At 46.8% G+C, this 24,551-nt stretch overlaps 3 protein-coding genes across 3 annotated transcripts; 2 read left to right on the top strand and 1 right to left on the bottom strand.

Annotated features, from left to right (window-relative positions):
* The first annotated feature begins 4,393 nt into the window (after positions 1-4,393).
* On the top strand, positions 4,394-5,350 carry LOC139316852 (olfactory receptor 52K1-like). Its single transcript, XM_070943691.1, has one exon. The coding sequence runs from the start codon at positions 4,394-4,396 to the stop codon at positions 5,348-5,350; it is 957 nt and encodes a 318-aa protein (XP_070799792.1).
* A 3,327-nt stretch (positions 5,351-8,677) lies between these two features.
* LOC139316371 (olfactory receptor 52K1-like) lies at positions 8,678-9,670 on the bottom strand. The gene has a single exon (XM_070943059.1). The coding sequence runs from the start codon at positions 9,668-9,670 to the stop codon at positions 8,678-8,680; it is 993 nt and encodes a 330-aa protein (XP_070799160.1).
* Positions 9,671-23,023: 13,353 nt separating this feature from the next.
* LOC139317179 (olfactory receptor 52K1-like) lies at positions 23,024-23,984 on the top strand. The gene is given in 2 exon segments (XM_070944150.1): positions 23,024-23,916; positions 23,918-23,984. Coding segments are annotated over 2 exon segments (960 nt in total).
* The last annotated feature ends 567 nt before the right edge of the window (positions 23,985-24,551 follow it).

The raw sequence follows: 24,551 nt of genomic DNA, 5'->3' as shown, positions 1-24,551 counted from the left end.
CACGTTTGGAGACCTCCGGTTTATAGCAGTGGTATAGCTGCCCATCTTAAAACCAACACTGGGAGGTGTACCTCCAATACAGCATAGAACACAGAACATAGGATAATAGAGCTGGAAGGGACCTTGGAGGTCTTCTAGTCCAACCCTCCAAGGCCTCTGGTGGGCAGTCATTCTTCGGAGATGGCCCGGCTCCACAGACCCCTCCCCCCCACAGGGCAGAGCTCACAGAGGGGTTGCTCCACCACCTGATGGTGCCCTGGCTCTAGAAAGCCCGAAGTGGGCTGGTCTTTGGAGCAGGGGAGTTTTTGGGGGAAGGCTCACTCAACCCCACTCCCAGAAGGCTTCCTCAGCCAAAACCTCTTCATTTCTGTGAGGGAGAAGACTAAGAGAGACTTTAGGAAGGTTTCCATGAATGGAAATCCTGACGGGAAAAGCAAGAAAATAAAATAACAGAGTTGGGAGTAACTTTGGCTGTCTTCTAGTCCAACCCTCTGTCCAAGCAGGTGACCCCATACTCTTCCAGACAAGTGTCTGCCTAATCTCTTCTTCAAAGCCTCCAGTGATGGAGCCCCCACAACTTCTGGAGGGAAGCCAGAAGTTGGTTAGTTGTCCTCACGGTCAGGAAATTCTTCCTTTGTCCTAGTTGCCCCTCTCCTTGCTTAGTTTCCATCCATTGCTTCTTCACAATGTGTGAAGATTATACACCTAATAAAGGACAGAATCACACCGTCAAGGGATGCCCCAAGTTGGTCTCCATCAGTAGAGAAAGGCCATGGATACCCACTTCTGTGTGGGTGGGGAGAAGGCAGAGCTCCTCAATTCCTATTGGCTTGGCCCTCTTCCCACGTGGATCCTAGGTTCAGATGATCCGAGACAATCATGGTCTCAAGGGGGAGAATGAGCACATGGACAGTGGACTCCCCTGGAGGAACTCAAGGGCACTTGCATCTCCTACCTTGCCAGCTGCCCTTGAAGGACCAGCCTTCCTCTCATCCCAGGCCGTGGCTGAAGCCAGCTCAGCTCACCTATTGCTCAAGTGGGAAAAGAGTTAACTTGCAGATCCATCTCCTCCAGTAGGCTCTCGGCTCCACGCTCGGGGTTCCCAACCTTTTCTATCTCCCGCACCCCTAGAACGCTTCTGATATATTCTCGCACCCCTTTAAAAAATAAATAATTATATGCATATACCGGTAATTATACACATACAGTATAATTTTGAAACTTCTAAACCCAAGTTTTCGCAAACCTGGAATATCATTTCACACCCCCGGTTGGGAACCCCTGGCTAGGACAACTCGCTGCAGGACAAGAGGTACACTAATATCGGAGAAATAGTGGAATAGATTCATTAAAGAAAGGATGCCAAAGGAGGGGCAGAATGAAATGTGAACGATGAAAATTAAAATATATTTTAAATCATTTTAAATAATTAAATTGAATTGTTGAATTGTCCCGTGGCAAGTTGGCCATGGCAAGTTGCCCCATTCCTGTAGGAAAATTGTGTTTTCTGTCTTCCCTTCCTAGTTGCTCAACTTCAGCTGGCAGCAGCCAAGTCAATGAAGGGGTTGGGACGCCCCCTTTCCTCTCCAGTCCCCTGTTGTCCTCCCCATGAAGCTCACCAGGCCAGGGAATCCACTCCGCAGCAAGGCTAAAACTACTTTGATTGAGATGGGCTGCAATAATTTAACTGCTCCTCTCCTCCTCCTCCTCCCACCCTCATTGCTCTGTGAATCAGGGAGGTCTCTGTCTGAGCTGCTTCCAGACGTCGCTTCTTTGCTTCCTCTCCCTTTACCTAGACACGGGGATTGAATCCCAGGCCTGAGAGTAATACTCTGCTCCGTGCAAGAAGAAAAGGTGATGCAAAAAAACATCCAGGCTGCCATCCTGGATTGTTTGTGTCTCCTTTTACTGTCCCTCCTTTTGCAACAACAGTGGCAAAGTAAAGAAAACGGTAACCCTAAAGAGAGAATCTGTCCCCTGAGGCACCAAACCATAAAGCAGTTCTTCCACCCCACCGCCATTTTATTTATTTATTTGTAAGATTTATTAGCCACCCACCTTACCACACAGTAACTCTGGGCAGCTTATTACATAAAAGATAAAATGGCACAAAACCTAATAATATAAATACAATGCTATAAGAATATCAAGCTAGCTAAATGGGTGGGGAGGAAGGGAGTATGGTGAGAAGGGGGGAGATGGGGGTCTGCTCTTAATCTATCAGCCATCCCCAACGTGAAAGGCCTCCGTTGGGGCCCCAAGGGCTTCTAGCTCTTGCAGAAGGTAGGAGCTGACCTCACTCAGGGGCTGGGGGGCAAGAGGTTTAGAGGGCAGGTGCAATTTTACTCCAAGACCCCAGTGGAGACGTTGTACACCTGGGCATTGTGTGCAGCCAGAACTCCCCAGAGAGGCCTTGCCTGGCCAGCATCTCCATTCGGTCCCTTTGCTACCTGGTGGCACCTGAGCTATATATCCCAGCAGATTCTGCGTCAGGTGCTGTGCTTCTTTGGAGGCTGTTGAGAGGCCCATCGCTGATCCGGTCAGCCAGACCTTAGCAGTCTTGCAGGTGTGTCCGTGTTGTGGCTCAGAATGGTTCCGTGGGAGTGTGCATGTATGTGTGCATGAGAGTGAAGTCTCAGTGTTGCCTCTTTAAGCACAGGAAAACGTATGTGGATGAAGATAGTTTATTTATTTTTAAATGTTGTATGCTGCCCAGCTCTCCACTAAGTGTCTCTGGCTGGCTTGCAATACCATAAATAACAGAATAAAACAATTGCAGGATTAGAACATTAAAGCATCCAACATTAAAAATTAAGACATAAAATCAATATTAAAATGGATAAAAGGAACCAATGCATACACAGGGTGGAGGTAAGTCACTTTTAAGTTTGAGGCTCTTCTTTGCCTCTGATTATATGCTAAACCGCTTGCTTAACAAAGGTGTACAGAGGCCCACCTTAAAATACATCGTGTGTAGATCTTTAGCAAAGGATGTCAAGTGGGTGCACACCTGAATGGGAAACCATAGTTAACCATAGTTAGACTAGCATTGGTGATGTTACCTAGTTTGGGTGATGAAACATCTGCAAGAAAACCACCAAACTCAGAAATCACCAAGGAACCCTCATAGTTAATCTAGTTAACCATACTTAACTAGGACAGTCAACCAAAGGAACAGAAGTTGCCTTCATCAGTGGAAGCTTTCAAGAAGAGACTGGGCTGCCATCTGTCAGAAATGGTATAGGATCTCCTGCTTGAGCAGAGGTTGGACTAGATGACCTACAAGGTCCCTTCCAACTCTGTTAGTATTCTCTTCTCTTCTCTTCTCTTCTCTTCTCTTCTCTTCTCTTCTCTTCTCTTCTCTTCTCTTCTCTTCTCTTCTTAACCTTGAAGTAACTCCATAATGTGCAGACTTCTGAGCTTGGCAAGTCAACATTGTCAAAAGGGATGAAACTGGAGGAAAGAGCTAATGTAGAACCTAGAATAATAGGTTTGGAAGGGACCTTGGAGGTCTTCTAGTCCAGCCCCCTGCCTGTGACAAGAGATCCTATATCACTTCAGACTTTCTTTGGGCTTGATGGGATGGATACACAGGATCACAGAAAGAATAGCAGAATAACAAAACAGAAGAATAGAGTTGGAAGTGACCCTGGAGGTTTGTGAGTCCAACCTCCCACCCAAGAAGGAGACCCCAAACCATTTCAGCAAATGGCTATTAAATCTCTTCTCAAAAACCTTTTAAAAATACATGGAAGGCTCTGGAATAGGAATTGTGGATTGGCTGGCTGAGACCCCAAACAGGAGTTTCCATGGGACAAGGGGTGGTGGGACCACTGATAGCTTGTGACACTTCAATCCACCTATAGCAGCTGAGCTCTGCTCCCTTCCTGTTTCCTTTTCTTCTCTTGCAGTGCTTCTCTTGCACCCCGAGAATGCAACGTGGCCAGGATGACTTTTTCCTCCTCCTGAAGGGAAGAGCAAGGCCTGGGAGCGAGGGGAAACCCATCTTCTAAAATTGGAGCCTCAGCTGGGTGCAGCAAGGAAATCCCCTCATTGTTCCTAAGGAGAAACTGAGTTACGGAAAGTATGTTGGGGGCTATTCTTAGGTTCTGCCGCACAAAGCACGGAGTGGGATTACTCACGTCCTCCCTTTCTCTGAGAGGAACACCCAGTTCGTCACCCAGAGGCAGGAAACTGACTCTCTAACCAGAAGAAGCCCCAGAAGGTCCCATGACTTAGGAGGAGACATTATCCAAAGAAACTGCAGACCGATTGATGGGGTGGGAAGCAAGGCAACTTTTAGATTCAGCAGATTGTATCAAAATATTTAAGAAGTAAGAAGACCCAGGCAGCTTGGAGAGACAGGAATCTGGTTCATTTAATGTGATTTGCTATGCCAGGAACTACCAACCTCAGTGTCCATGCCCCTTCCACCTCCTTCCTCCTCCTGGGGTTTCTAGGACTGGAGAATGTCCAGACCTGGCTCTCCATTCCCTTCTGCTTCATCTACACCTTGGCTCTCTTGGGCAATGCCACCCTGCTCTGGGTCATCTGGACAGAATCCAGCCTGCACCAGCCCATGTATCTCTTCCTCTCCATCCTGGCACTCACCGACATGGCCATGCCCACCTGTATCCTGCCCAAGATGGTGGGTATCTTCTGGGCCAATGCCCAAGAGATCACCTTCACTGCCTGCCTGGTGCAGATGTTCATGGTCCATGCCATCTCTGCTGTGGAATCTGGGACGCTCACCGCCATGGCCTATGACCGATACGTGGCCATCTGCGACCCACTCAGCTACACAACTCTGCTGACCCCAAAGACGGTGGTCAAATTTGGAGCAGCCATTGTTATCCGTGCTTTTGTATTCATCTTGCCCATTCCTTTACTTTTGCTGAGGTTGAGATTTTGTCACTCCCGAAATATCTCTCATACTTATTGTGAGCACATGGCTCTAGTAAAACTAGCGTGTGGGAACACCACTCCCAACAACCTCTATGGGCTGATTGTGTCCCTCCTCATTACCGGTGGAGACCTGACCTTCATCTTCATCTCCTATGGACTGATCCTACGGACCGTGTTCCACCTGCCTTCCTTGGAGGCTCGGCACAAAGCCCTGGGCACTTGTGGGGCCCACGTGGGAGTCATCTTCATTCTGTACACCCCTGGACTCTTCTCCTTTCTTTCTCACCGCTTTGGGCATAACATCCCCCACACTGTCCACATCTTCCTGGCTAACTTCTACTTGCTGGTCCCTTCCATGCTCAACCCCATGGTTTATGGTGCCAAGACCAAGGAGATCCGTGTGCGGGTGCTGATGGCTATGGGCATGCAAAGTAGGAAATTTTAGGTCCGAGGCAGAGTCCAAGCCAACTCATAGTAGTGCTGTGTGAAATTAACAACCTTTGTGTGTTTAGATCTTTCTGTTCAATGTGGATGCAAATAAATTCATTTCTCCCAAAACATTTTGAAGGAATAGTTGTCTACTGTTCTATATTCGGACAATCTCTTAATAGGTAGTGGTTTAATTAGGCTGTTGTAGGAGATGACCAGGCTGAACCCGAGGGAAGGAAGGGTCAAGAGTGTCATAAGTTTGGAGTCCTTTTGAGCCCGCAAGAGATCCAGCCCACCTAGAATTCCATTGACTTATATCCACTGCCTATTTGCTTTGACTGTTAGTAGTTCAGATTCTTGTAGATCCCACCATACATTAAACTTGTATTCATTTCTTCTTATAAAGAAAATTTATACAAAATGTTTTATAGATGGCATTTACCACCTGCTTAGCTAAAAAGTTTTAAAATGTCTAGCAAATGTTGGAAATTTAATCAAAAGAGAGGCACATATGTGGTGGACTTGTGCTAAAACAAAAACATTTGGGACAAAAATACATAGATGGCTAGAAAAGATAATAGGAAACATGTACATTTTAAACCTGAACTGTTTTTATTAAGGATGATATCAGAAAAATTTGATAAGAAAAGTATGTATTTAGTATTGCATGTTTTAACAGCAGCGAGGATTTTCTTCACACAATATTGGAAAGGTGAAGAAACACTCCAAGATGAAGAGATAATTAAGAAGATATTAGACTGTGCAGAAATGGACAGACTTACATTGAAAATCAAGCAGAAAGAAGACCCAGAATATTATCAAACTTGGAACTTATTTTACCAGTGGTTGGAAAAAAGGGGTGAAGAGTAAGAAGGGAATTTGAATTGTTAAGCAAATTAAATATCCAGACAACACGATGCTTGTTAGGCACTAAAGAATGTAATTAATAGAAAATTAATAAAATTTATTTTTTAAAAAACTTGTATTCATTTGAACTGCCTGCTCTCCTGATTTCTTGCGCCTGACAGTCACGGACTGATCCCTGGAGCCTCTGTTCCTCATACAAATACTTTACCAGATAGCAAAATAGTTAATTTACTTCCTGTTCTGCCAGCAGCACTTCTTGAGGTCCAGAAATGCCTTGAAGGTTCAGCAGTTCAGCTTCACCGTATTAACCATTTCCATGTGAAACCAACTGCTGTGATTCACGGCCTGTTTAGATGTTCTCCTTGACCTCCCTCAGGAAGTCTCCTTGTTGACAGATCCTCTCTGAAGCCACCATGCAGCTCCTTCCCTGGCAGCAGGGATAACTTGACTCAGAAAACAAGGCATCTCCATTTCTCCTCTAGGCTGAGAAGACCCTCCCTCTTCATCCCCTCTCATGTTGATCCAACTCAGCCTGTCCTGCTGCTCTGAAGCAGAAAGGAACCGGGCTGCCCCTTCCTCTTTTGTGTGTCCATAGCCAACGTTGACTTCCTGGTCCCTCCCAAGCTCAACCCCAGGCTCTGTGGTGCCAAGGCCCAGGAGAGCCACGTGCGGATGGTGACGAGGGCTATGGGCTTGAGAAACAACAATTGTAGGCCAAGGCAGAGTTGACAGGGTAGGACAATTAGTCAGTGGAACAGGTTGCCTCCAGAAGTTGTGGGTGCTCAATCTCTGGAGGTTTTTCAGAAGAGACTGGACAACTCATCCCAGATCACACCACCAGACTATACATCAGTGGTGAAATCCAATTTTTTTTACTACCGGTTCTGTGGGCGTGGCTTGGTGGGCGTGGCAGGGGAAGGATATTGCAAAATCCCCATTCCCTCCCCACTCCTGGGGTAATGATATTGCAAAATCCCCATTCCAACCCCACTCTGGGGCCAGCCAGAGGTGGCATTTACCGGTTCTCTGAACTACTCAAAATTTCTGCTACCGGTTCTCCAGAACCTCTCAGAACCTGCTTGATTTCACCCCTGCTATACATCCAAGAATCTCAGCCTGCTCTGTGGTATCAGAGTCCATGGTAAAGTGGATCTGAGCAAAGTTATCCACCAGGTAGCCTGAATAATCTTCACAATAACCCAGCAGATATTCCCAGAGACCTTCCTACCCAATGAGGAACAGGTCACCCTAAACAGGGCCAATGGGCAGCTGATGTCAGGAAACTGCTAGCTAGGCTGGAAGGAGGGGTCAAGTGAGGACCCAGCTTGGAGTCTTTGCACAGCCCCAAGCAGCATAAGCTTGACTTCCCCCAAGATCCATGAATCCTTATCTGGTCATTTCCAGGGGAAGGCAAGAAGTCTGGGTAGATTCCTGCAGCTTAATGGTATCACCTCCCTTTCTCAAGATCTGAATAAACGTGTGACTCAGAGAGAATTGGACTCCGGCTCTTTGTTCGTGTTGGACCAGACCTAGAACTCCTGCTTAGCAAGACCCAGCTAATAGCAACAGAGCCAGGGACTGCCTGGAGGCCCCTCCCCTCCCCTCCCATTTTCTTTCTGCTTCCTATTGGCCAACTTCAGAACCGCCACCTCCCTGCCAGCCTGCCGTGAACTCTGGGAGGAAGCTGGGAGGGCAGGCGAGGGCCTGGGGGGAAGTGAAACGTACTTCTGTGTGAGAACCAACAAAGTCTTCAAGGCCATTTCCCTGGGAGAAGAATGCCAACACGTAGAGTGACTGTTACCAAAACATCTCTTTTAAATTTGATTGGATAATGAGAGACAAACAATGGGAAGGGACCAAGGGAGGAAAGTTAACTGGCAAAAGTCTGGCACAAACTTTCAGTTCTGGCTTTACGTTACTGTGATTCACTTGACTTCTAGTAAACTATACTTTCTCAACAAATGGAGTTAAGGATCGTTTTTACTTAGAAGTCAGGAGTGAAATCCAGCAGGTTCTGACAGGTTCTGGAGAACCAGTAGTGGAAATTTTGAGTAGTTCAGAGAACTTGCAAATACCATCTCTGGCTGGCCCCAGAGTGGGGTGGGAATGGAGATTTTGCAATATCCTTCCCCTGCCACACCCACCAAGCCATGCCCACAGAAGCAGTAGGAAAAAAATTTGGATTTCACCACTGTTAGAAGTCCAAGTTGAGGCAGATCTGACAGCCAGGCTCAGAGGGGAAATGGATGAAGCAACCAAACAAGTCCCAGTAGAGGAAACTTTTCTCCTTACTTTGGCCAGTTGCAGTGATGATGAGAACAAGGCCTGGGATTCTCACAGGTCCTACAAGGTAGGGAAGATGGAGGCTGCCTGCCAGGTGCTCTTCCTTATGAATGTGAAGATGTGGAGAAGAAAGTATCCGGATTTATATGTTGCATATAGATACGAACATACAGCTTCTGAATAAGTAGTTCCTTTACAAGGCTGCCTTTCGTAACAGCTGCTGGTGATAGAAGAGGTGGAGAGCTCTCTCTCGGATCTGCTTTGTCTGCACCCCATAGATAATAGGGTTCATCATTGGCGGGAAGAGCAGGTAGAAATTAGCCAGGAGAATGTGGATGTAGGCAGGAACATGGTGGCCAAACCTGTGTATGACAGAGGAGAGAACCACAGGAACGTAGAAGACCAAGATGGCGCAGACATGAGACAGGCAGGTGCCAAAGGCTTTGTGCTGTTCCTCCTTGGTAGCCAAGCTCAAGACAGCTCGGAGGATCTTGGCATAGGACAGCACGATGAAGCCCAAGTCAAAGCCAACAATCAGGAGAGCCACGAAGATCCCGTAGACATTATTGAAGCGGGTGTTCGAACAGGCCAGCCTCACCACGGCCATGTGCTCGCAGTAGCAGTGGGCAATGATGAAGGAGTGGCAGTAGGACAGTCTCCGGAGCAGGAAGGGCAGCGGCAGCATCAGGGCCACCGCTCTCATCAAAGCCACCAGCCCTGCTTTGACCACCAGCGAATGAGTCAGGATGCTGTGGTACCTCAGAGGGTGGCAAATGGCCACGTAGCGGTCAAAGGACATGGCCAAGAGCACTGCAGACTCCATGATGGAAAAGGAGTGGAGGAAAAACATCTGCACCAGGCAGCCAACCAACCCAATCTCCCCGGCGTTGAACCAGAAGATGCCCAGGGTTTTGGGCATGGTGGTGAGGGACAACACCAGATCAATGGAGGACAGCATGGAGAGGAAGAAGAACATGGGTTTGTGGAGACTCAGGTCTGTCTTGATCACATAGAGGAGGGTGCCGTTGCCCAGAAGGGAGATGACAAACATGGAGCAGAAGGGGATGGAGATCCAGGGGTGAGCTTGTTCCAGGCCAGGAATCCCAGACAGGAAGAAAACGAGGGGCTCCAGGCGGCTGTGGTTGCAGGCCGATCTATTGTACGGTCCCCTGAAGAGTTGCTTCATTTCAAGGTCTTTCTTGCTGGGGTTTTCTTGCTCAGACACCACATAGCTGATGGCGGAAGGAGTCCTTGCTGGGGCTGAAGAGCTCCTTCCCTTCTGAAATGCTGCCAGCAAAACAGAAAGTTAACCCAACATTCATCTTCTCTGCTGTTCTCTCTTAACTAACCAGCATCCTTCATGGATTTGTTCATAAATTTGATCCACCAAACAGAAATTAGAAGAATTTGGGATTTCAAGCATCCTGTTCTTGCACCCAGTTAGGCAGCCGAGTATTCTCCACATAGCAAGTTAAAACTCCAGGACTTTTGGAAACAGACCAAAAAAATCCCCCCCCCCAAAAAAAAAAAATCTCAAGCAAACAAACAAAACATCCCTGCAACTTTCTTCAGTTCTGGATCTTTTATTCTTTTCTGACCTAACCATTTGGCCAAGTGGTTGCGGAGCTAATAAGAACACAGTCCCTGAATTTGAGAGAGGCGCTCTTCCCTTTGCAAATGGGCTTCTCTGCCAACATGATCACCAACATCCGATGACGGATATGAAACAAGAAGAAGAGGAAGCCCATTTGGAAATATCAATCACCCAGTAATTCAGGCAAAGCAAAACACGTGTGAGGGAGAAAGTTACACCTTTTTTTAGGGCTCAGAAACAAATGGTACATACCTTTGGTATATGTGATGTGTCAGAAAGCAAATAACCACACAATAAAGGGCATTGATTACACGTGTGGCTTGAACAATGGATTCTACATAACATTCCACAAGTGACCAATATATTTTAAGAGTATATTATATTATACTTTGTGAGAGGCATGAGCAGTGAGGGAAAGCATTGGCAGCACAGAGCTGTCCCAGAGAAAGATCCAGATGAAGAGACTGCGCAGTTCTCAGTTGAAGGAAGGAAGGAAGGAAGGAGGGAGGGAGGGAGGGAGAAGTTCGCAGGAGCCACAGTGTAGTCTCCCTCTCTCAGAGTATGTCTGGTAGGTTAGAAGTTTATAGCCTCAGTCTGGCAAGATTCTGTCTACTGATGAGATAGTGGTGGCGCAGAGGTTAGAGTGCATTATTCTGCTGACTGCTGGCTGCCAGCAGTTCAGCAGTTTGAATCTCACCAGGCTCAAGGATGACTCGGCCTTCCATCCTTCCAAGGTTGGTCAAATGAGGACCCAGATGGTTGGGGGCAATAGGCTGACTCTGTAAATCACTTAGAGAGGGCTGGAAAGCATTGTGAAGCGGTATATAAGTCTCAGTGCTCTTGCTCTTGCTACCCATTCAGCTGAGTCCAACTTTTGGTGATTCTCCGGGCCAGGCCTCTCCACATCTTCCAGTCTTGTTCTATGTTGTGGCTGGTGTCAGCTCTGATGGTGTCCAGGCACTGGGTTCTTCAGGGGCCTGGTTTCCTTTTACTGCTCATTCTTTCAAACATAATTATTTTTTCCAGCGATCTGTCTACTATGAATAAGCAAACAAAGGATTGAATTGATTGGATTTCTCTGTGTTGTCTCTGGGCTTCACAATTTGGCTCAACCTGACTCATAAAGTTCAGGCTCTCCACCAACTCAAAACATCTGGAAAACATGTAATGCAACCTCAGAGGTGGCCAAGGCCCTGGTGGCTTAAGCCATTCTGGTTCTCCTTTCCTCTGGCCCCTGTACCCTGATTTTTAAACTGCCCACTTCGAGATAGCCTTTTCTCCCCTTTGGGTAATGACTGGTTTTTCTTCAAAATAACGAGAACAAATTGAGTGCCAGTCTGGTGAAGGTAGGAGACTGGGGCTTGTTTCCCTACTTCCCCAGTGATTGGGGTTTCCTGGATGATGTGGGGGCAGCCATTGCCTCCTTCACAGGGTGGTGGCTGTGAGGAAAGCTAGGAGGGAATGCTGCCTTAAGCTTCATCTGGAAGATTGACTAAAAAGTGAATCATAAACATTTAACAACTGGCCCTTTCACTTTGCCAAAAAAAAAAAACCTCCCCGTGAAGCATGAAATATATTTACAAAATGCATCCCCTCCCAGGTGATGTACCTGCAGATACCCAAACTGAACCTGGACGGACAGCACCACTGGCAGCCCCAATGCTAAGGCAAAAGAGGGCTTGGTCATCAGGATGCCACCACTGAGGCCAGCTCAAGAACTGAAGATGTCTCTTTAAATAAAACCTTCCTTACCCACCCCCCACTCCCCCACAGAACTCAGCCAGACTGCAGCAGAGGCTGAGGAGTCCATCTCCTGCCACAGTGGAACTTCATTTGCTCTCCTGGAGAGACCAAGGGAACCCAGGACTGCCAGCAGATCTCCCTGGGGCCTCCTGTCCCAGGCCCTGCCCACTCCTTGGCCCCTCCAGAGGAAATACCATCTACCCAGTGGGAGCAATCAATGTTGATCACGTCTGAGAGTTGGGTAATCTTCCCAGACCTGAAAAAACTTTCCCCAAGTTCCAACTTTGTCCTTGGCCATGGATAGACTTCGTAGTAGCATCAAGGCTCGGTATCTCCAGGCTGTAAAGGTAGGAAAATTACAGGAGCTTTTGAAACCTTTATGGGCAAAGAGAATTCAGAGCGTTTTATGCCAGTTCCTTGCTTCCATGTTTGGAAAACATACTTCCCACCTTTGAACTGTGGGGTCTTTGGTGCTCTCTGAGCTGGGTGGGCTTCTTGCAGATGTTCCATCATTCGCCTAGTTTGGTAATGAAACATCTGCAAGAAAATCACCAAGCTCAGAGACCATCAAGGACCTCAAAGTTTTCCTTCTCCTTCTCCTTCTCCTTCTCCTTCTCCTTCTCCTTCTCCTTCTCCTTCTCCTTCTCCTTCTCCTTCTCCTCCTCCTTCTCCTTCTCCTTCTCCTCCTCCTCCTCCTCTTCCTCCTCCTCCTCTCCACAAACTCCACTCCTTTCTAGCACTGATGATGTTCCCTACTTGGGTAATGAAAGGTCTGCAATAAAACCACCCAAGCTCAGAGAGCTCCAAGGATCCCACATCTCTGTAATGTGCTCCGCATACAGTGGCCCTTGAAGATCACTGGGAAGCTACAACTATAGATAGTCCTCGACTTATGACCACGATTGAGCCCAAATTTTTTGTTGCTAAGCAAAACAGTTGCTAAGTGAGTTTGCCCCATTTTACGACTTTTCTTGCCACAGTTGCTAAGTGAATCACTGCAGTTAAGTTGGCAGCATGGTTGTTAATTGAATGTGGCTTCGCCATTGACTTGGCTTGTCACAAGGTCGTAAAAGGGGATCACATGATCCTAGGGCACTGTGACCGTCATAAACATGAGTCAGCTGCCAAGCCTCTGAATTTTGATCATGTGACCAAGGTAGCAATGGTCAAAAGTGTCAAAAACGGTCGTAAGTCACTTTTTTCTGTGCCATTGTAACTTTCAATGGTCACTAAATGAACTGTTGTAAGTGGAGGACTGCCTGTAATTAGCTAAGAGGGTGCTTTTTAACCTGCTGACCTTTGCCTGGCCATTCAAAGGCCCCCTCCCCTTTGAGGGTTCCAGGAATGGCCCCCATACACAAGTCTTCAGCAAGTCTTCTTCACAATTGGCCAGCCAGACTCACCCTCCCGATAACCGAAATGTTTGCCTCCGGCCTCTTTCAGTGTCTAAGGGGGTCTTAGCGACCGGCTGATCCTAACCACAGCTCCATCAAGCCAAGCATCAGCCAGGGGCTCCAGAAGGACTAGCCCTGCTTGGAGCTAATTCAGGGCTCTCTTGCAAAAGCCCCTTCAAAGCTGACCAATCAATTAACAGACCGGGCCTGTCAGGTGAAGGTGGCCAGTTGATGATTATTTTTCAAATTTCAACTTCAGACAGAATCAAAGTCATGGTTTGTGACATCACGGGCTCCTCCTATCCCCAAGAGGGAGCCGGGAGCAACCCACCACTGCCATGGACACATGACCAAGATTTGGACGCTTGGCAACCATCATGTATTTACCATGACTGTAGACTCCAGGGGTCGTGTGACCACCCTTTGTGACCATTCAGGTGTGCCTCAACCTGGTCTTTCAGGCCTCCCACACGGTAACCCTCCTCACTTCAATTGCTCAGGGGACTGGAGGCTAAAGCCTATGAAGGACAGTTGCAGGAACTGGGGATGTCTAGTTTAGTGAAAAGAAGGACTAGGGGAGACATAATATCAGTGTTCCAATATTTGAGGGGCTGCCACAAAGAAAAGTGCTTTGAAGACCTATTCTTCAAAGCACTTGAAAACAGGACAAGAAGCAATGGATGGAAGATCATCAAGAAGACAACCAACCTAGAACTAAGGAGAAATTTCTATAGGGTCTGGTGTAGGGTTTCCTGCCTGAGCAGGGGGTTGGACTAGAAGACCTCCAAGGTCCCTTCCAACTCTTTTATTCTGTTTTCCGTTTCTCTGTTTTCCTGACAGTTAAAACAATTGATCAGTGGGATGGCTTCCCTTCAGAGGTTGTGGGTGCTCCACCACTGGTGGCTTTTAAGAAGAGATTGGACAACCATTTGTCTGAACTGGCACAGGGTTTCCTGGTTGAGGAGAAGGTTGGAGTGGAAGCCCTCCAAGATCTCTTCCAACTCTGCTATTCTGTTATTCTGCTTGAGGGTTCTCACCGTCGTCTTCTCTTCCCTTCCACCTTTGCAAGATTACTGACTTCTCCAGGAAGTTTGGTCTGTGTTGATTGACTGATTAAGCACCATCAAATCCACATGGACTCTTAAGTGACCACTGGGGTACATTTTCTTCTGGATGATTTGTCTCCAGTCTGGTTCTTCAGGTCTTCCAACAATGAACCCATCACCACTGTAATCCCATCCACCTCCCTTTGCCAGAGATGGTCTTCTCCTCTTTCTTCTCACCTTTCCCAGCATTATCGACTTCTCCAGAGAGCTGGGTCTTCACACGATGTGCCTCAAAGTATGATCATTTGAGGCTGGTCCTTTGTGACTTGGGAGGTCATCTCATCTGAGTGAAATCAGACCACTTGGTGATTCTACTGGTTGTGTTTGCTTTTGGCTCCTTACCGTATGTATGTAATGCGTAGGTCTGTGGCAGTATTTCTCAACCTTTTCAACTTCAAGATATGTGGACTTCAACTCCCAGAATTCCCCAAGCAGCCATATGTAAAAGTTGCTAAGGTTGAGAAACATTGGTCTAGGGAGATTCTCCATCATCCAGGTCACAGTTCGCCCAAAGATTCTTTTCCTTTTTTAAAAAAAAAAATTATAAACTTTATTAAAACACATATAAAACACATATAAAACACATTTACAAAACATACAACGTATAAGTAAATTTTCTTCTTAAAGCAATATTTCGTAGTGGTTCTTCAATTAATACAGTTGTGATTTTCCCCTTATGTTTAGCCTATTTCCTATTCCCTTTTCTCCCCCCTCCTCTTTTTTTCCCCCTCCCCTTAGGATTTCTTAACAATCTTTATATTTGAATTATACTTTTGTTTTGAAACCCCTGTTCATGTTTACTTGCCCATAGGAAATTATTAATATATCTATTTACATCTTTATTCTATTTTTCTTGCACCTATATATCTTTATTAGCGACGTTATACCATAGGTACCATTTGTCCCATATTCTATAGTACTCTGTCTCTTCTTTTTCCTTAATCTCTTTTGTTAGTCTATCCATTTCAGCACACTGTGCGATTTTATCTATTAACTCTTCTTCCGTTGGGATTTTTTCTTGTTTCCAGTTCTTTGCGTATGTTATTCGAGCTGCCGTTAGAATACAGTCAGGTCCAGAAATATTGGGACATCGACACAATTCTAACATCTTTGGCTCTATACACCACCACAATGGAGTTGGAATGAAACAAACACAATGTGTGTTAACTGCAGACTGTCAGCTTTAATTTGAGGGTATGTACATCCAACTCAGGTGAACGGTGTAGGACTTACAGCAGTTTGCATATGTGCCTCCCACTTGTTAAGGGACCAAAAGTAATGGGACAGAATAATAATCATAAATCAAACTTTCCCTTCTTAATACTTGGTTGCAAATCCTTTGCAGTCAATCACAGTCTGAAGTCTGGAACGCATAGACATCACCAGAAGCTGGGTTTCATCCCTGGTGATGCTCTGCCAGGTCTCTACTGCAACTGTCTTCAGTTCCTGCTTGTTCTTGGGGCATTTTCCCTTCAGTTTTGTCTTCAGCAAGTGAAATGCATGCTCAATGGGATTCAGGTCAGGTGATTGACTTGGCCATTGCATAACATTCCACTTCTGTCCCTTCAAAAACTCTTTGGTTGCTTTTGCAGTATGCTTTGGGTCATTGTCCATCTACACTGTGAAGTGCCGTCCAATGAGTTCTGCAGCATTTGGCTGAATGTGAGCAGATAATATTGCCCAAAACACTTCAGAATTCATCCTGCTGCTTTTGTCAGCAGTCACATCATCAATAAATACAAGAGAACCAGTTCCATTGGCAGCCATACATGCCCACGCCATGACACTACCACCACCATGCTTCACTGATGAGGTGGTATGCTTAGGATCATGAGCAATTCCTTTCCTTCTCCATACTCTTCTCTTCCCATCACTCTGGTACAAGTTGATCTTGGTCTCATCTGTCCATAGGATCTTGTTCCAGAACTGTGAAGGCTTTGTTAGATGTTTTGGCAAACTCTAATCTGGCCTTCCTGTTTTTGAAACTCACCAATGGTTTACATCTTGTGGTGAACCCTCTCTATTCACCCTGGTGAAGTCTTCTCTTGATTGTTGACTTTGACACACATACACCTACCTCCTGGAGAGTGTTCTTGATCTGGCCAACTGTTGTGAAGGGTGTTTTCTTCACCAGGGAAAGAATTCTTTGGTCATCCACCACACTTGTTTTCCATGGTCTCCCAGGTCTTTTGGTGTTGCTGAGCTCACCGGTGCATTCCTTCTTTTTGAGAATGTTTCAAACAGTTGTTTTGGCCATGCCTAATGTTCTTGCTATCTCTCTGATGGGTTTGTTTTGTTTCTTCAGCCTAATGATGGCTTGCTTCACTGATAGTGACAGGTCTTTGGATCTCATCTTGAGAGTTGACAGCAACAGATTCCAAATGCAAATAGCACACTTGAAATGAACTCTGGGCCTTTTATCTGCACATTGTAATTGGGGTAATGAGGGAATATCACACACCTGGCCATGGAACAGCTGAGAAGCCAATTGTCCCATTACTTTTGGTCCCTTAACAAGAGGGAGGCACATATACAAACTGCTGTAAGTCCTACACCGTTCACCTGAGTTGGATGTACATACCGTCAAATTAAAGCTGACAGTCTGCAGTTAACGCACATTGTGTTTGTTTCATTCCAACTCCATTGTGGTGGTGTATAGAGCCAAAGATGTTAGAATTGTGTCGATGTCCCAATATTTTTGGACCTGACTATGTATTAGTCAGAAGGAAGGAAGGAAGGCTGAGTCAATCTTGAGCCGGTAAGAATCGAACTGCTGGCTGTGGGCAGAATTAGCCTGCAATACTAACCACTGTGCCACTGGGGCTCGGAATACAGAATACCAGAGTTAGAAGGGACCTTGGAGGTCTTCTATCAACCATTGGCACCGGTCAATCATATTTGTGAGACATTTTTGAATGTCCAGTTGTCTGAGTTTCATGTTTAATGAATAAAAGATGAGAACAATAATAATAATATACCCGCTTGTCTTTAATTCCAGAAAGAGAGACATTTATTTAACTCCTGACTTGACCAGGGATGGGAGGGAATACAAAGGCAAGGATAATAATCAGAATTTTTTTCAGATTTACTTTGTAAAAAACTACTAAATGAAGGTATTAGCCCTACCTAAGATTTATTATGAAGACTTGCAAGCCTTAATTTAAAACAAGTGGGAGGGGGTAAATAGCTGATGGGAAACGGAGGCATTAAAGCCATGAAATTTAAACTCCTCCAATTGTTTTAAATCCAAGAAAGGCTTTCCAGCTTCCACATTTTGCTCTGAAACCTCAGTAAATGAAGCCACACTGCCACCTAGTGGGCTTTGTTTGAATCGTTTCTTAACCACAGATAAATCCTGCCAGGTGAGATTTTCATCCTGTAAGGTCCTTTTTTATACCTGTGTGATTTAGCTGCATGTACAGGTAGTCCTCGACTTACAACAGATCACTTAGTGACAGTTTGAATTACGTCACTGAAAAAAAGTGATTTATGACCATTTTTCACACTTATGACCATTGCAACAGCCCCCTGGTCATGTGATTTATATTCAGATGCTTGACAACTAACTCACATTTATGACGGTTGCAGTGTCCCAGGGTCACGTGATCCCAATTTGTGACCTTCTGACAAACAATAGGGAAGCCAGATTCACTTAACGACTGTATTACTAATTTAACAGCTGCAGTGATTCAGTGAACAAGTCTAGCAGGAAAGGTCATAAAATGAGGCAAGACTCACTTAACAAATGTCTCACTTAGCAACATAAATTTTGGGCTCAATTGTGGTCGTAAGTTGAGGACTACCTGTAGAATATTTATACCTGAGCATTTTCAAACAGATATATCGGCTGTGTTCCTACAATACACATACACCCTATGTTAGGAGAACAGAACAGAACAGAACAGCTGGAAGGGACCTTGGAGGTCTTCTAGTCCAGCCCCCTGCTCAGGCAGGGGACTCCATTTCAGACCAGTGGCTGTCTTAAAAACCTCCAGGGATGGAGCGCCCACGATTTCTGAAGGCAACTTCTGTTCCACTGGTTAATTTTCCCCACTGTTAGGAAGCTTTTCCTTAAACTTGTCTTACTCTTAAGAGATTGATTTTATGTGGAAAAGCAGCCCAGAAAATGAATGAGTAACTGGCTTAAGTGCAGGAAAGGAGACCACATCAGGGTGTTTTTTTAGCAAGCAGGATCCTATGACCATGACTGAGCCCAGAATTACAGCTGGAACTCATTGTGGTCATTAAGCAGGTCCCCAAGTGGCCAAGCCTGACCTTACAACATTTTTGCTGCAGTTGTTAACCTCCTGCAATGGAAGCACCCACAACATCTGGAGGCAACTTCCATTCCACTGATGAATTCTTACTGTCCAGAAATTTCTTCTTAATTCTAGGTTGTGTTTACTTTTGTGTTGGTTTTTTTTAAAGGGCTACCCCAGAGAAGAGGAGGTCAACTCAGGGTCCAAAGCAGCAGAGGGCAGGACGAGAAGCAATGGATGGAAACTAAGCAAGGAGAGAGCCAACTTAGAATTAAGGAGAAACTTTCTGATCGTGAGAATGATTAACCAGGGGAAGGGCTTGCCACGAGAAATTGTGAGTGCTCCATCACTGGAGGTTTTGAAGAAGAGGTTGGATACCCATTGGTCTGAAATGGTATAAGGACTCCTGCTTGAGCAAGGGGTCAGACTAGAAGACCTCCAAGGTCCCTTCCAGTTCTGTTTTCCACACATGCCCATAACAGACCTTGAATTTCCTCCCAGAGAAGATGCTTTCCGCATAGGTCCCACCTGGGGAGCCCTCATTACCACAGACTCCGAGCAAAAGTCAGAGGGGGGGAGCGGCCGTCTGGGAGGCAGGCAGCGAGGAAGGCCCCAGGGAGACCACAAAGTTGCCTGAAAGACATCCAGAAAAGTTTTCTCCAACAAATTAGGGCCCAAAAGATAAGCTGGACCTGTGGGCCTCAGGGATGGTGGCAATGGTTGCGCCAGCCAGCCCTGGTGCCAGCCAGTCCTGGGCGGCTCTGCGGGATCGTCCAGCTCATTACAGCTAATTGGCCTCTGGGCTCAGTGTGGCTCTCAGGAGGGGGAAGCCGGTTGGCTTTGTCCAGTGGTGGGAGCTGAAGCGAGGGAAGCCACAGGGGGAACCAAAGTTTGTTGCCTTTCCAGAAACTCTGCCTGCCGGAGCCAGAGAGGCCACGTGGAGGCAGGCCCCCTCCGGTGTGCCAGGCCCCGTCCAGGCAGGGAGAGCAGCCTCTGATCCAGATCTAGGAACTAGATCCAGAGAGTCCTCGACTGATGACCGCAGTTGAGCCCAAAGGTCCCATTGCTAAGCTGGAGGAGTCTTCAGTGAGTTTGGCTCCAATTCATGACCTTTCCGGCCACAGTTGCTAAGCGAATCACTGCAGTGCTTAAGCTAATTACATGGTCGTTAAGTGAATCTGGCTTCCTCATTGGCTTTGCTTGTCAGATAGTCGCAAAAAGGGATCACGTGACCCCGGAACACTCCAACCGTCATAAATATGAGCCAGTTGCCAAGCCTCTGAATTTTGATCCCGTGACCAGGAGGAGGAGGCTGCAATGGTGGTTAACTGTGAAAAACGGTCATAAGTCACTTTTTAAAGCGCAGTTGTAACTTTGAATGGTCACTAAATGAATGGTTGTAAGTTGAGGACTACCCGTATACCAAAGTTACTCTACTCAGCAAGAAAATCCCCATTGCCACCATTCCTTCGACTGACCCTGCAGGCTTTTCGTGTTCCGATGAGGCAGATGAAGGGCCTCGTTGAAGGCCATGGCAAAATGCAAAGAGGACCCTCCCCCCCCGTGTCCCTCCAGGCCCCGGAGTCCAGGGGAAAGGTGCTCTAGGACACAGGGGGGCTACTGCCATCACATCCCCATGGACCTCTCAGCAGCTCTCCCTCCACGGTCAGGCTTGGCCAGGCAGCTCCTGAGGGGCCACTTAGGGCTTTCCACGTGGGCCTGGGAGCCTACTAAGAACCCCATGAGGCCCTTCTAGGTGGAATTGTCCCGCCAGAGAACCAACTGCCAAACATTGGTCATGTGACCGGGGGGAGGGGGAGGAGGGGGCAGCGCAATATTTTACAACGGCCAGAAATGCTTTACAAGCCACAAAGCACCTTTTGGGAGGGGGTGGTAACTTCCAACGGTCCTTAAGCAACTGGTTGTAAGTCAAGGACTGCCTGTAAGGCCTTTGAACATTCCTCAATCCAGTCATATTTTCTCTGAAAAAATGTTAATTAATAAAACATGTTGTGGCTGGCCTACTGGACCCAACTTTTGAGGTATCTTATACCCTTGCTTACAAAAAAAGGGGGATGTGTTGAAAGTACTTGCTCTGGCTTTCGTGCCTTTGGAAACGTTGGGCAGATCATTGCTGGAGACCAAGATCTTGTGTGTAGTTATAGAGTCATACGACCCTAGAACTGAAAGGGATCTTGAGGTCTTTTAGACCAATCCCTGCTCAAGGCAGGAGTCCTCCTACAATTCTGGACAAACGGCTGTTCAGTCTCTTCTTGAAAACCTCCAGTGATGGCACGTCCACAAGTTCTCGAGGCAAATTATTCCATTTCTCTCACACACACCCTCTCCCTCATTCTATTCTACCTATCTAGTGCTAGTCTATCTATCTATCTACCGATATATTAATCCATCTCTCTCCATCTACTGTCCATTCTATCTATTAATCCATCTCTATCTCTCCCTATCATCCATATCTACCTGTCTGTCTCTCCCTCTCTATCATCCATATCTATCTATCTATCTATCTCTCTTTCTATCTATCATCTATATCATGTCTATATCTTATCTACCATATCTATATTATCTGTCTATCATTTACCTTATATCTCTCTGTCATATGTATCTTATCTATTTCATAGAGTTCTAGAACGGGAAGGGGCCTTGGAGGTCTTCTAGTCCAACCCCCTGCTCAAGGCAGGAGTCTTTCTACAATGCCAGTCAGATGGCTGTCCAGTCCATTTTTGAAAGGCTCCAGTAACCTTTCAACCTAACCCTCACCCACAACTTCAGGAAGCAAGCTGTTCCATTGGTTGATGCTTCACTCTATCAGGAAATTCCTCCTCAGGTCATGAACCTAGGAGCAATGGATGGGCTGGAGTGGTGGCCTCCCCAGGCCCAGCAGCCCACAGGACCAGGGGGCAACTCCCTGCTGCACACCCCGCGCGTGCTGAGCCACGGTTGCCACCTGGGGCCACCTCGGCTTCTCTCCTCTGCTGGAGGAAGGCCTCCCCCCCTGGGGGGCTGCCTTGGTATGGGCAACCCAGGGAGGAAACCTTTCGGCTGGTCCTCCCAAAGGATCCCTCAGAGAAGATTTCAGGCATTGGGGCTCAGGCAGAAGGTGGGCAGTTGGTGTGGCTCGGCCTTCCTCGGACCTTGGTGAGTAGATGCTAAGTGTTTGCTGGGAGGTTTCAGGACTTGAATGGGGGAGGCTGCTGGCCGAGAATCCTTCTTGTAGGCATCCGGTTCTCTAAGACTTATTCTATGAGGGGCACTTCCGCTCTATCAAGCTGGCTTCCCTGGGCCCATTTCTTGAAGTGGGACTGCCCCAGAGTTACCTGAGCAAATGCTGAACACTGCAATTCCAGGAGACCAAAAGGAACCACTCCACACGCAGACTGACCCTTTTATTTAAAAAAAAATCTGGACCGTAATGACTAAAGAGATAACAGAGTTGAAGGGACTTGGAAGTCTTCTAGTCCAACCCGCTGCTCAAGCAGGAGACCCTACACCATTTCAGACAATTGGTTGTCCAATCCCTTCTTAAAAGCCCCCAGTGTTGGTGCACGCATAACTTCTGGTGGCCAGCTGTTCCACTGGTTGATTGTCCTCACTGTCAGGAAATTTCTCCTTAATTCCAGGTTGCTTCTCTCCTTGATGAGTTTTCATCCTCTGTTTCTTGTCCTGCCTTCAGGCACTTTGGAGAACAGGTTGAGCCCCTCTTCTCTGTGACAGACCATCAAGTACTAGAAGATTGCTATCATGTCCCCCCTAGTCCTTTTCTTCATTAGAAAAGACATTCCGTTTCCTCAATTGTTTAGCCTACGGTTTAGCCTCCAAATCCCTGATGGTCTTTTTGGCTCATCTCTGCACTCTTTCTGGAATCTCAACACCTTTTCTCTTTCTTCATCTGAAGTCCTGACCTCGTCTGACTCAATGCCGTTTCCATCCTGCATTAAGGGTTCATATATTCTTCTGCTTCCATTTCCATTATCCTTTCTCAGCTATCCCTTCTTTTCTTAGCAGGTAATGGACTCACTTAACAATCCAGATATTAAACTGCTTGATGAGGTCATTCAGGCCAAGTCCAAATATCTGCTCAGAGCAGGAATCCATAGAGAGGCTTTTAGGAAAAGTTGCAGGCAGCCCTGGCAATCAGAGATATTTTCCAAGATATATTCAATCTCGGAATACGAATCAAATCCTTATTAGGGTCCTTGGTGCTTACTGAGTTTGGTGGTTTTCTTGCAAATATTTCATGATCCACTTGGTGGATCAGTGCTAGAAGGGAGTTAGTGGAGAGGAGGAGGACTGTGGGATCACCTCAGGTCCTTGTTCTGCAAGGCTTTACCCAACTTGGGATTGACCAAAAGGCAACGGTTCTTTTCAGAATCAAGACACATCAGCCGTCTGAGATCCATCAACCTGCCAGCTACGGGAGCAGAGATGCAGAATAGCCCAGCCAACGTGTCCTACGTGGAATTCACCCTCGTCCCATTCCCAGGACTCCAGGAGCTCCGGCCCTTCCTCGCCATTCCTTTCTTCTGCCTGTTTCTCCTCATTGTGGCCACCAACTGCATCGTGATCTACACGGTGAAGACGGAGGAGAGCCTCCACTCCCCCATGTGCCTGCTCATCGCCTTGCTCTTGACGGTCAACCTCTTTGGGACTTTTGCCATCCTGCCCAGAATGCTCTTCAGCCTGGTGCTCCCTGCCAGCCACATCTCCCTGACTGAATGCCTGGTGCAAATGTTCTTCCTTTACTTCACAATATTCCTGGACTGCAACGTTCTTCTGATGATGGCTCTAGACCGGTTCCTGGCCATCTGCCACCCGCTGCGCTACGCAGAACTCATGACCATCAAACTCCTGGGCTTCTTGATGTTCCTCTCCTTGCTGAGAAGTCTTGGTACTGTTGGACCAGTGGTGGCCTTGGCCTCCCAGGTGCGGTTCTGCCGTTCAAACGTCATCAGCCATTTTGCCTGTGAACACATGGCCATCATGAGATTGTCCTGCAGCGACATCTCCGTGAACAAGAGGGCAGGAATTACCATAAGGTGTTTTGACTTTCTCTTTGACCTCAGCCTCCTCCTGGCTTCCTACAGCCGGATTATCCACACGGCTCTGAAGATCAACTCTGGCAACGTCCGTCACAAAGTCTTCCACACTTGTGGCACCCACTGGATCGTGATTGCCATTGGCTACTCCTCTCGCCTCTCTTCATCCGTCGTCTTCCGACTCGCCAAATCAGCCTCACAGGATGTCCACAACCTCATCAGCGCAACCTACCTGCTCTTCCCCTGGACTGTCCACCCTTTGATCTACGGTGTGGGAACCAAAGGTCAGAGCCAGTCTCCTGAAACTCTTCCAGAAAAACAAACTCTCTTGGCTTCCCAAATCTCGGTGAGTTACCCAAAATTGTACAAAAGTGGTTTTTCTTTGGTGTGGTGACAAACAACCCATGACCCTTCCCAACAGGGACAGTGAACTTTGACCCGTTTCTAAAATATCTCCAAAAATATCTCAAAGTATTTCTATTAAGATGAAACAGAATAAAGTCAGCAATGTTAATTTGCTGAAATGACATTTATTAAATTTATTTGCCACCCCTCTCATTTCAAACGATTCTGTGCTCCTTGCAGCCTAATAAAGATCATTCAATGCCCAGTGCTAGAAGGGGGAGGACTGTGGGGTCCTCGGTGCTCTCTGAGCCTGGATGCTTTTTACAAACATTTCATGACCCAAATGGGGAACTTCATCAGTGCTAGAAGGGAAAGGTGTGTGCAGGGAGGGGAAGAACTGTGGGATCCTCAGTGCTCTCTGAGCTCGGTTGTTTTCTTGCAGACGTTTCATTACCAAACTAGGTAACATCATCAGCGCATGGGTCAAACAAGTGCCCTCTCCTCTCTTTTATTTTGTAATGTCTTGCTTTTTGTTTTCAGTCTTCCTGCTCAAGAATATTCTTTCAGGTACG

This window comes from Pituophis catenifer, unplaced genomic scaffold, assembly GCF_029215685.1.
Source record: "Pituophis catenifer annectens isolate HBS135680 unplaced genomic scaffold, rPitCat1.0.hap2 SCAF_4, whole genome shotgun sequence".
NCBI classification, from domain to species: Eukaryota; Metazoa; Chordata; class Lepidosauria; order Squamata; family Colubridae; genus Pituophis; species Pituophis catenifer.
Note: the sequence above shows the minus strand (reverse complement) of the source record. Positions and strands in the feature narration are given on the sequence as shown.

Excerpts from the sequence above, each read along its gene's own strand:
- LOC139316371 (XM_070943059.1), bottom strand. The coding sequence starts at position 9,670 with ATGAAGCAACTCTTCAGGGGACCGTACAATAGATCGGCCTGCAACCAC.
- LOC139316852 (XM_070943691.1), top strand. The coding sequence starts at position 4,394 with ATGCCAGGAACTACCAACCTCAGTGTCCATGCCCCTTCCACCTCCTTC.